This window comes from Saimiri boliviensis, chromosome 9 (genome assembly GCF_048565385.1).
Source record: "Saimiri boliviensis isolate mSaiBol1 chromosome 9, mSaiBol1.pri, whole genome shotgun sequence".
NCBI classification, from domain to species: Eukaryota; Metazoa; Chordata; class Mammalia; order Primates; family Cebidae; genus Saimiri; species Saimiri boliviensis.
The window spans coordinates 83,503,095-83,520,065 of NC_133457.1; the positions used below are offsets into that span (position 1 = coordinate 83,503,095).

Consider the following 16,971-nt stretch of genomic DNA (forward strand, 5'->3'; position numbering starts at 1 on the left):
TGTGTTGAAAGATTTTTCAGATGCCCACTAGCCACAGTGAGAGTGAATGGCAGCATTTATAAGATGACATAAATACTTCAAAATCATCAGTAATCCTTGGAGATGATGTGCCAGGGGTACTGAATGTGAGCTTTTGTTATTGTTGAGCCTGTGCTTTTGTAGGAGGCTGCCTAGGGATATGTGTTGTGTCTCTCCTGTGAATGCAACTTCACTTTTTTCCCCTCTGGGGCTCTTTGTATTAGAATTGAGGCGAGAGTGGTTTAGAAGACAGAAATTCTGCAAGGATAAGATCTGTGAGATTGTAAAATCCTAATCTTATTTTGAGGTCCTGTGGAGCAATTATATTATCATCCTCAACCATTAGAACACTACGTTAATAACTGGACACATAAAGGTCTTTTATTTTCATTCTGCAATAATGTGGCTCATCCCAATACTGCTGCTACTTCTACATGAGATAAAGACAAAAGAGATTGAAAATAATCTAGAAATGCAATGAAGATATATCTTATATGTTAGCCAAGAGTTGATAAATTTTGATGTTTCTCTATTCTTGTTGCAAAAGCATTTGAGTTTTTTGTTACTTTTACCTTTTGGAACTAAAACATAATTTGAAAATATGATTTTGTGGGGCTGTCACATTACCTATATTTAATTATCTTGTTTTGAAGGATGCGTCTATCACTAGGGCTGAAGTTAAAAAATAATTATAAATGTTTGATGAAGGTCAGGTGACATAAAACACCCATGGCATCTGTTCGTGTTCACTCTGATCAACTCATGTACTCAAGATACAGGACCAGTGAAGTGAATGGGGCCAAATCCCATTATGGGAAACTTTGTTTTGCCCTTTGCTAACTTGCCTTAAAGGAAAAATACTGTGAAAAGCAGGAGTGTAATGGTAAGTCGGGCAATAAACCTGTTGGAGAAAAAAATAGGTATTTATTATAAATACTGTGGAAAATAAAGGGAGTAAATAAGAAAAATCAAGCATAATCCACATTTTCTAGATAACCAGTTAAAATGTTTCCTGCCAGACTAAAATAAATCTTTATCATACTATCTGTTTTGTTTTGATAATGGAAGGTTTACTCAGGTGGTCATTTTTACCCTGTGTGAAGACTTAGCTTGATTTGAAGCAATAGCCTTCATTTAGAATTAATTACAAGGCAAAGGATAAACTTTCAAATTCTATTTTAGGCTCTCTCAGTGATGATTGTCATGCCAGCTGGGAATCACCTTGTTTTAATAGAAGGAGCATACAGAGAATAAGATGAAGGGCATGAAAGTAATATAAAACTTTTCTTAAGATGGCTATTATCCTCTTTGTAGTATTTATTAAGTGTTTACTCTGTGCCCAATTCCATGCTAAATGTGAATTTTCTCATTTTGTCCTCAAAACAACCCTGTGAGGTAGTTGGTATCTCATTCCCCATTTTACAGTTAGGGAAACTGAGCCCTTGATAAAGACTCCCAAAGTCACCCCACTGGATTCAAACACGAGTCTGACTGCAGAATAAATACTATTAACCCTTATCCTATGTAGGCCTTCAGGTAGGGATGTGTGTGTAAGACACAGACAGGGTGGTGCAGGGAGAGGGAGGAAAGGAGGTGAGAAAGTGAGAATGAATGAATGGAGTAAATAAAATGTACAAGGTGTCTTCTTAAAAAAGACCCTGCTGCTTGACCCAGAAATCTCAGATTTCTCCTAAAGATACATAAGCTTTTTGTAATGTAAGCTAATGTATTCACTAGAGAAGTAATGGCATTGTTGGAAAGATTTAGATGACAGGAAAATAAAGATACTTTATTAACTCTTCTCGTTTCCTTGGGGTTTTGCTAACTTTTTCTAGATTGAGAGAAATCCACAAACAGATGATTTAAAGGTGGCTTCACTGAAGTGATGTCACATGATTGAGGAAAGTGGTTATTCTAAAAGAATGATAAATATGCAGGACTCCATTTTTTAGACAATATAAACTATTTAATCAAATTATTCTTTTTTTATTCAAATGACCTAAAAAGAAATTCTGTAGTTGGAAGCAATTAAATATATCTTGGGTTCCCCCCACTCCCACCAAAAGGTCGGTTAAAATAAATATTCTCAGATCAAATGATCTTTTTCGTGTATCGCTGCTAATGGCATCTGATAAATATATGTACATGAACTTATCAAAAATTGTTGGAATCAACATAAAGTTGCATGTTTGAACTGGAGAAAGTAGGTAGAAGTCGTAATATTTCAGTGTAAAGTTTTCTGAACCATTCTCAATCACCAGCAAAGAGCCACATATACAGATTAAGAATGCATTTGGCCCCATATATTCATTGACAGATGAATGAATAAAAAACACATGGTATATGCATACTTAGAGTTTCTATTCGGAAATATAAAAAAGTTATGGAGATAGATGGTGCTAATGAGTATACAACAGTGTGAATGTACTTAATGCCACTGAATTGTATACTTTAAAAATGGTAAAGTAATAATTTTATATTATTTATGATAGGAATTCATCTCTTTAAAAATAGAACTAATTGCAGTGACTAAAGAGGAAAGTTTTTAAAATTTAAAGTTAAATTTAAAAAATCTCATGCAACAAGATGCATGGGAAGAGACTGGGTTTAGGCAGGCTACCAAATAGCACCCTTTGGTTTTCAGGTCTGTCCTTTCTCTCCTGCCTTCCTCAAAGTATGTGGTTTGTTATTATTATTATTATTTAAAAATTTATCCCACTCAGTGGCCATGGTGGGGCCTTGATGCTCAGGCATGTCACCCCTCAGTCACGCTGCTGTGCCTCATGCTTAGCTATGCAAGTGCAGGCATGGAAAGTTGTATTTAGTCAGATATGGCAGACATTCAACTTAATGCTCTCTGAAGATCCATTTATCCCCCCATATTTCACAGGCCCCTCGTGGTTGCCTAAGAACATGTAGCTTTTTCTGACTAGTGGACTGAAATGGTGATGATATTTGTCACTTTCAGCCTAACGTGGTAAAACAGCCCTCTGGAACAGCAGGGTGGCCCTCTTGTTCTTGTGGAGGGTATGTGATTCAGGTAGTGCATTTACAGGTGATGGAGTCTCTGCATAGGTTTGTTCTTTTTGCTTAGGTTTGAGTGAGTGAGTGTGTGAAGCAGATCTTTAGGTGATGCAAGTATGACCTATAACATTAATGAGAATTATATTTAAAGCCACTGAGATTTGGGTATTGTTTTTGCAGCCCAGAATAGCTATTCTGACGTTACTCCAGGGTGGGCTTTTGCCAGACATGTTTGATGAAGTGAGAGAAACAGGGAGGCTTTCAGAAGTAAGGGAATGGATGTAAGTTAATGAAGCATGAAATTTTAGTTGGATAAGAATAGAGGTGAGGACCTGAGTGGGTTGAGGAATAGTTAAAAGGCAGCAGAATTAATGGATGGCAGTTTTTGGTGAGACGGAGGGAATGTTGGAGTTAGAGGGAGCTAGAAAGATAGAAGTGAGATGATTGCGATTGAGGTCACTCAGGAGTTCATATTACTGCTAAAGATGGGAGTGAGTTTATCAGGTAGTGTGGATAACTGGAGGAGATAATATCAGAATACCTAGAAACCAAGATATTGGGAGAATCATCTAGATTAATATTAAATTCAGTAAGAATGATGACAAGTAGTAGTGTTGGGCAGAGTAAAAGTGAGCTGGGAGTTAAAATCTCTAAGAAATGAATTTGTCTTCACACGTCTGAAACTGTCTCTATTCACCCTTACTCTAGAATACTAGTTTAACTGATTCCAGGTTGACAGTGTTTTTTTCTGTTTGTTTTTTTTACCGTAGCATCTTTAAGATATTAGTCTTGTGGCTTGTCTTGTTGCTTGGAGATACTCAGTTATCAGTTTAAAATTTTTGAATTTTTTTATAGGTGATTTTTTTTCACTTTTTGGTTAATTTTTAAATATTTTCTTGTTGTCTTTGGTCCAGGGCTTCATAATGATACAACTAATGATGGATTTTAATTTTTATTCCCCTTTTTTGGAACTTTATGTGGAACTTTAGTTTAATAACTTAAATTCTGGAAAATTCTTACTCATTATTCAGATATTAGTGTTTTCTTCTCCTTTCTTTTATCTCTTTCAAAATGCCTAAGTGCATTATCATTTTACGCTCTGGGCCTTTTAATTCCTCATTTTCTTTTTCTCTATCATTCTAGGTTCCCTTTCTTTTTCTTACTGTGTTACAGTTTGTTATTTTTCAGGGATAAGCAAACTATGACCTGTGGGCCTGTTTTTGTATAGCTCATGAGCTAAGAATGATTTTTTTGTTGTTAAGACTTGTTGCAAAAAATTAAGAAGATTTGATAGATAGATATTACATGTAGCATTCAAAGCCTAAAATGTTTACTATTTGGCCTTTTATAATTTTTTTTCAACCTCTGTCTAATTACTTTTACTTCTTGAAATGATAGTATTTTTTGTTTGTTTGTTTGTTTGTTTGTTTGTTTTTTGCTATTACTTATTCTTCCTTATGGTTGTATATATGTGTGTGTTGAAGTTGGGGGTCAGTATGGGTTTTGACAGTTTGGGTATACCCACAAGAGAAGATATGTATTCTAATACAGAAGTGTTTGAGCATGGGACATGCTGAATTCTCAGCAACAGGAAACATACTGGGAAAGAGTGAACTGGGGCTGGAATAAGGGTTAGGATTAATCTGAAATGACCTGGCCATAGAGACTGGCATTCCTAAAGTCATGGGAATGTCCAGGATTCCTGCTGAATCCAAGGTTTTTATATGAACCCTTGAGGTTGGTATGTAGAATACACAATCAGGGCATTGACATCAGGACTGGCCAGAATGACAGTTAAGTGAATGCTAAGTAACCAAGCAGAGGTCTGACACTTCTGGGGACGTCTGACAGTATGTAGTAGCACCCTTGTTAAGTGCTGTGTACTCTGGGCTTACCAAAGAGTTGTGACTCAGTAACAGCCTGGCAAATGAATGGATGGGGAAAGAAATGAAGGTCAGGTTCATATTTTGAGGACTGGTAAGTACCAGGCAGGTGTCTTCTGCCAATCTTTGTCCTAGACTAATCAGACAGGAAGAATATGGAGAGATACCTCTAATAGTTGTTTTGTAGATCCCTTGGGATTTTCTGCATAGACAATTATATCATCTGTGCATAGAGACAGTTTTACTTCTTCCTTTCTGCTCTTTATGCCTTTTTCCCCCTTTGCCTTATTACAATGGCTGAAATCTCCAGTACATTGTGAAGAGAAGTGATGAAAGCAGACACCATTGCCCTGCTTCTGATCCTAGGGAGAACCAGTGTTTTGTCATAAAGTATTATGTAACTGTAGCGGTTTTTTTTGCAGATGTTCTTTATTTCAGGAAATTGATAACTGTATTTATAGGCCTAATCTGATTCAAGTATAGTTTTTTGGGGCAGTGGACAAGACTACATAGGTATGATTTTCTCAAGAGATACATAGTGTTTGGTATCTTTCTGTGATATTAGCAGCCACTGTTGATTGCCTCTATCAATTACTACATTATGGGTTGCAAATGATTATATCCCAATTCTGTTAATTTCTTTTTTCATTTATTATCTGGGATACTTCTATAGAGAAAATATTCCTTCATAAATTGTTTGGTTACTCTGGTATATAGTTCCTATAAGAAGGAAAGAAACATGCTTGCTTGTTTTCTTTTATCAGCTTTCAGAATAGTGAATTGGTTTCATCCATCCTCCAAAGGTGATCAATGCTTTTAAAAACATGAGTTATGAATTTATTATGTGTTTTAATCCATTCATTTGTCATGCTTATTGATACTAAATAAGTGCATATTTTTTGTTCTTTAAGAACTTGGTATTTTTCACTTCTAGGTTTTTTGTCAGGTCTTTTATAGTCCATGTTTTCTACTAAGTTGTAAAAACATACACATATTCTTACTTGGATAAGTAAGGACAGAAAGAGGATATAATGACAGACTTATTTCTTTTTTCTTTTTTTTTTTTTTGAGGCGGAGTTTCACTCTTGTTACCCAGGCTGGAGTGCAATGGCACGATCTCGGCTCACCGCAACCTCCGCCTCCTGGGTTCAGGCAATTCTCCTGCCTCTCAGCCTCCTGAGTAGCTTGGATTACAGGCACACGCCACCATGCCCAGCTTATTTTTTGTATTTTTAGTAGAGACAGGGTTTCACCATGTTGACCAGGATGGTCTCGATCTCTTGACCTCGTGATCCAACCGCCTCAGCCTCCAAAAGTGCTGGGATTACAGGCTTGAGCCACTGCACCCGGCCCGAAAGACTTATTTCTAATATTAGTGGTTAAAGAGTGTAACTGTTTGCCTTTGAATCATACTTTAGCTCTATGGCAGCATATTCTAAGAAACCTTGGGATTTTGTAGGTAAAACCACAGAAGTCAAACTTTTCTTTAAATGGAACCTACAGGAGAATAAGCTTTGGTGTCATGACTCCTTGTTAAAGATGACCAATGTCAGAGAATATAAGTACTAATTTTAAAAGTCTCTTGGTAAAAAGATCAATCATTAGTAAATTCCTGTATCACAACAGGATACAGGAATTTACAGGGAATTTCTGATATACATTGTGTATGATGTAATGTTAACTTCATGTGGTTTAGCTGTTTGACTTTAGGCATGTGTAGATAACCTTCTGAACATTCATTTAGTTTATAATATGCCAATTTCCTAGCAATTGTTATTGTCTTAAAGTATAACATTTCACTGTTCAACATCAAATATGTGCACAAAGGGAATTTAAGTTTATGGTGCTTCATGAACTTAGCACAGTGTACATAGTAAGTGTCAAACATGGTTTCTTTCTGTTAGCTTTATTGTCATCTTTTTCACAATTATAAAAACAGTATTGCAAAAATTTACTGAATAGTAAATGCCACAGAGTTATATATTGAATTATGTATTTAGATCTGCCTTTAAGTATAGATATTCATTAACAAATATATATTTAGATCCTGAAAGATGTTTACATTTGCTCTTTACCAAAAACTACAGGGAAGCCATTTCTGGCAAATATCTGGCAATTTCTAAAAAAAAAAAAAATTCATACTTCTATGAACTGATAGTATTTGTGGCAATGAGTATATATTGAAATGCACCAATGTGGTTTAACAATTACATATAATATTTTTAGGAGGATTTTTTTCATTAGTGCCTAACACCAGTCGTAATACATATTAGCTAAATAGAGAACTATGTATCATATTAATTTGTATTGGTTTGTTTTTGGTTGATAAACTTTGTGTGTAGTTTCTTCTGAATCTCTTTTACTAAAAGTACCAGATTGCTCATGGAAGTCATTTCATCCCTCACTGAATTATTTTCCAAGCTAACTACTCTCTTAAATGATGCATAAGCGTGTTCTAAAGCTATTGAAATAAGCAGGGTGTTCTGTGCTGATTTTCTTCAACTGTTGGTTTCTTTGGATTTCTAGGATGTGGAGAGCATCTTGTGCGCACCATACTGGCTAGAGAATGTTCACATGCTTTACAAGCTGAAGATGCTCACCAAGCCCTGTTGGAGACTATGCAAAACAAGTTTATCAGTAAGTATAACATTAAGAAGGTTACATTCTTCTAAATATAGATTATTTCGCTGCTATAAGCACTGTGTGTCAGGTACTCCATTTGTATTTCTACACCTACCTCTAGGGCCTAGCAAAGAGAAAGACCCACGTTTAAAATTGACTGTGAAAAGAAATTCCACCACAATTGCCAGTACAGAATGAAATCTTCCATATAACTGAGCTAATTCCCAAGCTATAAGACACCGACAAGGCTTACAGTGATATATAGTGGGATAAATATATAACTGTATGTTAATAAGAATTGCCCAGTGGCAAAATGTGAGCTGAGAAATGAGGCATGAATAGGCATTTAAGGTCTATCTCTAGTGATTTATCAGAAAAAGGTTGATTATATTCATGTTACTATGTCCTCAAATATATCAGAATCAGACTTAAGTTTTATTATTTTGTTTTAACAATTACCATTGTTGAATGCTGTTTTAAAGGAAAACCAGATTCTTTGGCTTAATAGCATATATTATTTACATAATAGTTATTAGTTATTAGATGCATTCTCAGAATGTTAATGAGAAGGAATTATGTTAAGTGAAATAAGCCAGGCACAGAAAGAGTAGAAAAGTAGATGTTCATCAGAAGTTCACTACCTAGAAAGATCTCTATAATTAAAACTATAAAACACTAATGAACGAAATTGAAGAGGACACCAAAAATGGGAAAATACTTCGTGATTATGGATTGGAAGAATCAATACTGTTAAAATGTCCATACTACCCAAGGCAATCTAAAGATTCAGTGTAATCACTATCAAAATACAAATGATGTTCTTCCAAAATAGAAAAAAACAATCCTAAAATTTATGTGGAACCACAAAAGACCTGGAATAGCTAAAGCTATCCTAAGCAAAAATAACAACACTGGAGGAATCACATTATATAACTTCAGATTATACTATAGTAACCAAAATGGCATGGGACTGGCATAAAAACAGACACATAGACCAACAGAACAGCGTAGAGAATCCAGAAACAAATCCACACACCTACAGAAAAGTCATGTTCCACAAAGGTGTCAAGAACATACGCTCTGGAAAAAATCTCTTCAATAAATGCTTCTGGGAAAACTGGATATCCATATGCAGAAGAATGAAACTAGACTCCTATCTCTCACCATATGTAAAAATCAAATCAAAATGGATTAAATACTTAAATCTAAGATCCCATACTATGAAACTCCTACAAGAAAACATTGGGGAAAATCTCTAGAACACTGATCTGGGCAAAATTACATGAGTAATACCCTACAAGCATAGGCAACCAAATCAAAAATGGACGGAAGAGATGACAACAAGTTAAAAAGCTTCTCTGTAGCAAAGGAAACATCAACAAAATGAAGAGACAACTCATAGAATGGGAAAATATTTGCAAACTATCCATCTGACAAAGGATTAGTAACCAGAATATAAAAGGAGTCCAAAAAACTCTATAGGAAAAAACAATACTAAAATTTTATTATTTTTAGAACTCTTGCAAACTAATAATCTGATCAAACAATGGGCAAAACATCTGAACAGACATTTCTCAAATGAAGACTTAAGCAAACAGGCATATGAAAAAGTGCTCAACATTATTGCTCATCAGAGAAATGGCAAATCAAAACTACAATGAAATATTATCTCACTGCAGTTAAAATGGCTTATATCCAAAAGACAGGCAATCACAAATTCTGGTGACGATGCAGAAAAAAGAAAAACCTGGTACACTGTTGGTGGGAATGTAAATTAGTACAACCACTATGGAGAACAGTTTGGAGGTTCCTCAAAAAACTAAAAATAGAGCTACCATGTGATCCAACAATCCCCCTCATATGTATATCCCCAAAAGAAGGGAAAAGACATATTGAAGGGATACTTGCACTCCCATGTTTGTTACAGCACTATTCACAATAGCCAAGATTTGGAAGCAACCCAAGTGTCTAGCAGATGAATAAATAAAGAAAATGTATCATATATACACAATGGAGTACTATGCAGCCATAAAAAAGAATGAGATCTTGTCATTTACAACAACATGGATGGAACTGGGGGAAATCATTATGTTAAGTGAAATAAGCCAGGCACAGAAAGATAAATGTCACATGTTCTCACGTATTTGTGGGATCTAAAAGTCAAAACAATTGAACTCAGGAACATAGAAAGTAGGATGGTTGCTAGAGGCTGAGAAAGGTACTGGAGGACTTGGCAGGAGGTGGGGATGCTTAAGAGGTACGAAAAAATAGAATGAGTAAGACCTACTATTTGATAGCACAACAGGGTGACTGTGGCCAATAATAACTTAATTATACATTTTAAAATAACTAAAAGAATGTAATTGGATTATTTGTAACACAAAGGACCAAAAGCTTGAGGGGATGGATACCCTAGAGTAGATGGTATGATTATTTCACATTGCATTCCTGTATCAAAACATCTCATGTACCCCATGTAGATATATACCTGCTATGTACCCACAAAAAATAAAAAATAAAAACATTCATTTCCTAGAAACACTGTGATGGATGTGTAATTATGGCACATGGTAATTTTATGGTTGTGAAGAGTGATCCAGAGTACTTTATTGAGTCTAAAGCTACAGATTAGCTAGTTCTACTTCTCCCAGTTTGGGTTTATGCTAAGGAGTTCCTGCACTCTACTCTTTTCTGTTGCTTTGTATAACTCTATAAAACTGTTCATGAGTTGGACTGCAGTATTTCATCTTGCCACTGGGATTATGCCATTACCTAATAAATAGTGAGCCCCATCTTAGAAATTCCAGACTTGTGGAAAAGAGCAAGAAATGTCAGAGTTCACTTAATTGACCCTGTTCCTTTAATAGCTGAAACTTAGTTTGCAAGAGTTCCATGACTTCCCATGGTCATCTTGTTAGCCCGTGGGTGTTTGTTGTGCAAGAACACACTGCCTTTTATTTAAAAAATAAAAAATAAAAGGTAAAATGGTAAGAAATACAGAAGAACAATGTTCTGGGAGTCAAGACAGTTTTTCCACTCCGAACTTTGTGTCTGTCTCATTGGATATAACAAGTTGCTTCAGCAGTTTTATTAGGAATAAAAGCAGGAATGTTAGATAAGAAGCAGTTTCTGAATGCCTTCGCCATGCTAAGTTCTATGTTGTCTCTGCTGAATTCAGCCCATAAATGTGAAATTCTTTTCAATCAGATAATTTGGAAATGGGATTGAAAAAGGAAAAATTTCAGGAACTACTTAGGAAGCACAGATGATATTTACAAGGTAAATGGAAGGAAGTAAATTGGATTTATCAGGACTAGACTAGAGGCAAGGAGGTTTTTTTCTCTTTTAACACACAGATGGTTTAATTAGTTGTCTGTTTTAGGACAGATCTCTTTACTCTTAATTTTCTCATATGTAAAAGAAGGGGACAGATCTGGATGGTTCCTAAAATTCCTTCCAGCTCCAAAATTGTTTGGTCCTTGGTTTAGTTCACAAGCCAAACTAAACTACTTGTATGAAGAATAGTTGTAGGCTGGGTGCTGTGACCTCTAATCTTGGCACTTTGGGAGGCCGAGGCGGGTGAATCACCTGAGGTCAGGAGTTCAAGACCAGCCTGGCCAACATGGTGAAATCTTGTCTCTACTAAAAATACAAAAATTAGCCAGGCATGGTGGCCGGCATGTGTAATCCCAGCTCTTTGGGAGGCTGAGGCAGGAGAATCACTTTAATCTAGAAGGCAGAAGTTGCAATGAGTCAAGATCGTGCAACTGCACTCCAGCCTGGGCAACAGAGCAAAAACTCTGTCTCAAAAAAAAAAAAAAAAATAGTTATAAATCAAATTAGTCATTAAATGAAATTATAAATTAAAACGGTTAATGGTGGATCTCAAGTTTCTATTTGATATGATTTGGTTGAAACCCTTTCAGCCAATGATGAAAATAAGCTTGCAACCACTTTCTTTGTTTTGTGGAAACCATGATATCCTTCCCTTTTACTTACTTTGTTTTTTCTTTTTTAAAAAAAGATTTGTATAAATAATATATCTAGGGCTTCTCATTACAATGCATATGTAGAAAAATTTTATGTAATAATCAGGTCCAGTAACTCCTTTTCATTCATTCTGAGAGTCATTTCTCCTGCCAGAAAGAACCACTGCTCACAGTTTGGTGTGTGTATTTATGGCTTTCCCTTACTCCTTTCCTGCCTTCCTCCCTTCCTGCCTTCCTCCCTTTTTTTTCTTTCTTCCTTCATTTTAAACAGTCATATAGAAGAGTATACTGTATTTTTTGCAGTATACTTTCCACTTACCATAACTTAATGCTCTTAATATATCAGTATACATAGTTTTATAGTCAAATATTTCATGGTTCCATAATTTATTGATTCCTCTACTGAAAGAGATTTGTCTGTAAATTTTGTCTGTATCATTTTACTGCATATAAATGCTTCTTTATATTCTTTTAACTAAACATTTTATATGATTCCATTTTCTGTCTTTTTTTAGCGTTATCAGTTTTATATTTTTTAGTGGTTGCTCTAGAGTTTGGAATATATATTTACAATTAATCTAAGTTCACTGTTTTTGGTAAAAATTTAAAGGGTACAAGGGCAGTTTTGCTACGTGGATGTATTGTGTAGTGGTGAAGTCTCAGCTTTCAGTGTACCCTTCACCTGAATAATGTACATTGTACCCTTTATGTAAGTTCTCATCCCTCATTTCCCCCAACTCTCCTACCCTTTTGGATCTCCACGCTGTATTATTCCACACTCTATGTCCATGTGTGCACATTATTTAGCTCCCACTTACAGGTGATAATATTTTGTATTTGATTTCCTGTTTGTGAGTTGTTTCGTTTAAGATAATGGCCTCCAGCTCCATCCATGTTGCTCCAGAATACATGATTTCATTCTTTTTTGTGGCTGAGTAGTATTCCTCTGTGTGTGTGTGTGTGTGTGTGTGTGTGTGTGTGTGTGTTTATATGTGTGTGCGTGTGTGTATATCACATTTTCTGTGTCTAGTCATCTGTTGATGTATACTTCAGTTGATTCCATATCTTTGCTATTATGAATAGTGCTGTGATAAACATATGAGTGCAGTTATCCTTTTTGTATCATGATTTTCCTTGCGTGGACACGTGTTAGGTCGATGCAAAAATAACTGTGGTTCCAGACCATGAATTTTAAATCATTGTAACTAGGCTCAACCATTGTTACTTATGGTTTTAATAATTTGTCTTTAGGTATTTTTCCTAAAGTAGCCAATAACTTACTAAAATAAAGATTTTTTTTTCTCTTACTGCAATTTGAAACAAACTCTGTAACCATCTTAAATATAGAGTTTGTTTAAATCTATTTTTGATAAACAAGAATTTAATGTGATAGACTGAATGAAGTAAAATTGAAAGGCTTCCGAGATTGAAATGTCTTTGTTTCCACTTGCATTACCTTATGCCAAGATCAGGGCTTTGGTTTGACTTAATATTGGAAGCATAAAAAAGAATAACTTATCTGCACATTTCTTTAAAAACCACCCTTCATGTAACACACAAAACTCATAAAAATGGGTACTGTAAAAATAGTGCCTTAATAATACTTCATGTTAACCAGCTGATTATAGACTGAATGCTTAGTTAAGTGGGGGAAGAAATAAGTAGTTTCCTTTTTAGTTGTTCTTTTAAAAGATTATACACATATACACATATAAAGCCTCTTTCAGTGATTCAGATGTGACTTTTCCTCTTCATGGTTATTTTTAAACGAACTTGGTTTTGTGAATTATTCTTTTTGATGTAAACCTTGGCTGCATATGTGGTATGTGAACGTGGGGTGGCATTAGAGCTTCCTGTTTAGGACTTAACAACTAATAGTACATTTTTTTTAGCTGGTTTCTGTTTATTACTAAGTACAATGATTGGTAAAATGTTATCTGTGACAATGACTTCTCCTTCTTTTCTTTGAATGTCTGAACGAATCTAATCTCATCAACCTACAGTCTTTGTGACTATTGTTGGAAAATTCTATGTGGATTATAGTATTATAATTTTGCTCTATGTTTTACTTTTTCAAACAAATCAAGAAAAAAAAATCCTATCTAAAAGTAGACAAAGAACATGAATAGACATTAATGCAAAGAAGATAGATATACAGCCAAGAGACATGAAAAAAATGCCCAACATCACTAATCATTAGGGAAATGCAAATTAAAACCACAGTGAGATGCAACCTTACTCCTGCAAGAATGACCGTCAAAAAACAATAAATGTCGGCATGGGTGTAATGTAAAGAGAACACTTTTACACTGCTGGTGGGAATGTAAATTTGTGCAACCATTATGGAAAACAGTATGGAGATTCCTTAAAGATCTAAAAGTAGAACTACCATTTGATCCAGCAATCTCACTACTGAGTAGCTACCCAAAGGAAAGTAAGTCATATGAAGAAGACACATGCACATACAAATTTATAGGAGCAAAATTTTTAATTGCAAAGATATGGAGCCAACTTTAGTACCCACTGACTAGTGAATAAACGAAATGTGGTGTATACACACTATGGAATACTGCTCAACCATAAAAAAGAATGAAATAATATCTTTTACAGACACTTGGATGGGGCTGGAGGCCATTATTCTAAGTGAAGTAACTCAAGAATAGAAAACCAAACATATATTCTCATTTGTATAGGAGCTAAGCTGTGAGGACACAAAGGCATAAGAGTGATATAACAGACTTTGAGGACTCATGGGAGAAGGTTGGGAGGGGAGTGAGGGATAAAAGACTACATATTGGGCACAGTATATACTGCTTAGGTGACAGGTTCACTAAAATACCAGAAATAAGCACTTAAAGAATGTATTCATGTAACCCCAAACCACTGAAATAAAAAAATTAAAACCTTAATAGTTAAACTCCTTTTCTATTCTTATTTCTTTTTAAGACTAGGTCTCCCTCTGTCATGCAGGCTGGAGTGCAGTAGCACTATCATAGCTCACTGTAACTGAAAACTCTAGGGCTCTAGCCATCTTTGTGTCTCAACCTTCTAAGTAGCTAGAACTTTAGGCACTTACTACCACATCCAGCTGAAGTTTTAATTTTTGTGTGGAGACAGGGTCTCAGTATGTTGCCCAGGCTGGTCTTGAACTCCTGAGCTCCAGTAATCCTCCTGATTCTACCTCCCAAAGTGCTGGGATTACAGTCATGAGTCACCATGCCTGGCCCATAAACTCTTAATACGGTAAAGTAGGAAAAGTTGAAGAGTTCAAAAGAAGCAGAGCAAGGTGTCATATCTGGTAGACCAAGGAAAGAGTCATGAATGAAGTGTCTTCAGGAGGGAAAATCTTGGGGTTTGTTTTATGATCAGCAAGTTATCTAATTTAACAGGTAGAGTGTAGTCAAGAGTGGTACAATTACAAGTGAAAAAGCAAACAAACAATTGGACTTAATATATTGAACAGTCACATAAGGCTTTTGGCAATAGAGTTTTATTCTAAGATGTGGGATGGATTGGAGTGAGGAGACCTTGGAGATGAGGTACTGATTTGTAGTCAGTGGCAATTAGAGAAGCAGAATTAGTTGGATAGAAAGGATCATGTACTAAAGACTCTCAAAGAGAATCTCTGGGGCTCAGTGGCTGATAGAATGTCACAGGTGTGCGAAAAGAGGCACCAGAATAGCTGAAGTTTTGATTCTGAAGGACTTGGTATTACCTGCCAGTCAGAAATTATAGGAATGTCATATATGAAACATTGGATATGTAAAGAGAATGGGTTTGACCATGTTGGTATAGAGGTATTTGCAGAAATGACTGTTGTTATATGTGGGGCTAGACCTTGAGAGGGGATTTGAGACTTTGGGGTTGTCATCACAATTTATGGTACTTCTATATGCAGGATTCAGCTGAGAGGCCTGATCTGCTCACATGTCATTTTTTCAAAGAAGCTTTCCTATCCACCCTACCTAAAATTTTACTCCTCTTCCTGCCCTCCTATTCTGGTTTATGTTTCTATGTAACCCTTCTTGATTTATTCTATATTTACTTGTTATTATTGTCTGTCTCCTTAAGCAGGGCATAAACTCTAGGAGAGCAGAGATTTTGACTATTATTTTTAAACCCCATTGCTAGAAAAAGAGTATCCTTTGAAGGATATAGAAAAGAGAGAAAGAATGAGGGAAGAGAATAGGATACTTGTGATTTGGAAGCCAGAGATAGAAGGGATTTTTTTTTTCTTTTGTATAACTGAAAGGATTGCTATGTATTTAGAGATGTGAAAAACTATGCAGAAAAAGCTTTTGGGTTTGGGCATTAAGAGGGTATAGGTCAACTCTGAAGTTTGTGTAGTGGCAGAGTAAGAAAAGAACTTCATCATTTCCGATGAAGAAAGGGACAAGTTAGATGCTTTAGACTCCAAATCATCTTGTCAGTAGGTGACTGACATCCAGCAACTTAACTTCTAAAATGTGTACAAGTAGTATACCTTGTGTTTTATCTTCTTTTTCCTTCAAGTAGACTACATCTTACAGGAGGTCACAAAGTTGAAAAATAAAATCATATTTTTCTTTCTTTGTGATATAAGATACGTAAGTATAATCCCATAATATTTTTAAGTGTATAGAAGTTTTATAAAATGTATAGAATGCATTTAAGTGAGTAGGTGGATTGGGAATAAAAGGAAAAAGAAAAGATGGGAAATTTCTATAAGGATGACAGTCACTTAGAAAATGAATGTGGCTTTGTAAGAGCTATCAAGAAGCTCATGGTAGAATTAGGAAGCTCATGGTAGAATTCAGTGCCTTTTGCTTGCTCCTTTCTGGGGTGTTGTTATGGTGAGCTCTCAAGTATCTCTCAGAGTGTCTTCCCTACCCCTTTTTAAATTGAGGCTTAAGAAATAACTCATTTGAAACAAGATGCAGAAAGTTTGTGTAGGAATGTCAGAAGGTTGAAGAATAGATAGATAATCCTCAGTGGAATTATTGAAGGTGATAGACATGTAAGACTTTTTCCCATCTGGGTAGAATGGATGATTAAAGATCACATTTAGAAGCCAAGGCAAGGCAGGTTCATTTGAGGTCAGGAGTTCGAGACCAGCCTGGCCAACATGGCAAAACCCTGTTTCTACTAAAAATACAAAAATTAGCCAGGGGTGATGTCAGGTGCCTGTAGTCCCAGCTACTTGGGAGGCTGAGGCAAGAGAATGGCTTGAAAGCAGGAGGCAGAGGTTTCAGTGAGCAGAGATCATGCCACTACATTCCAGCCTGGGTGACAGAGCAAGATACTGTCTTTAAAAAAAAAAAATCACATTTATTGACCCAGACAACTGTCATTTGAAAATAAATAGTTCATCTGCATGTTACATTGAATTAACACCTACATTTGATTTTTTTTCAGTACACGTTGATTATGAAAAACAACCATCACAATTTCCAAAG

The 16,971-nt window shown here is 35.6% G+C and overlaps 1 protein-coding gene across 8 annotated transcripts in view; it reads left to right on the forward strand.

The window, feature by feature from the left end:
* TASP1 (taspase 1) overlaps nucleotides 1–16,971 on the forward strand; it is a 249,191-nt gene that overhangs the window by 150,275 nt on the left and 81,945 nt on the right. For all 8 annotated transcript variants that reach the window (XR_012519292.1, XM_074406223.1, XM_074406225.1 and 5 more), the window contains one exon: nucleotides 7,452–7,562. Coding sequence is in view for 7 of the 8 variants with exons in the window: in XM_074406223.1 (XP_074262324.1) it covers nucleotides 7,452–7,562 (111 nt within the window). In the remaining variant the exon portion in view is untranslated. The remainder of the gene's footprint in view (nucleotides 1–7,451; nucleotides 7,563–16,971) is intronic.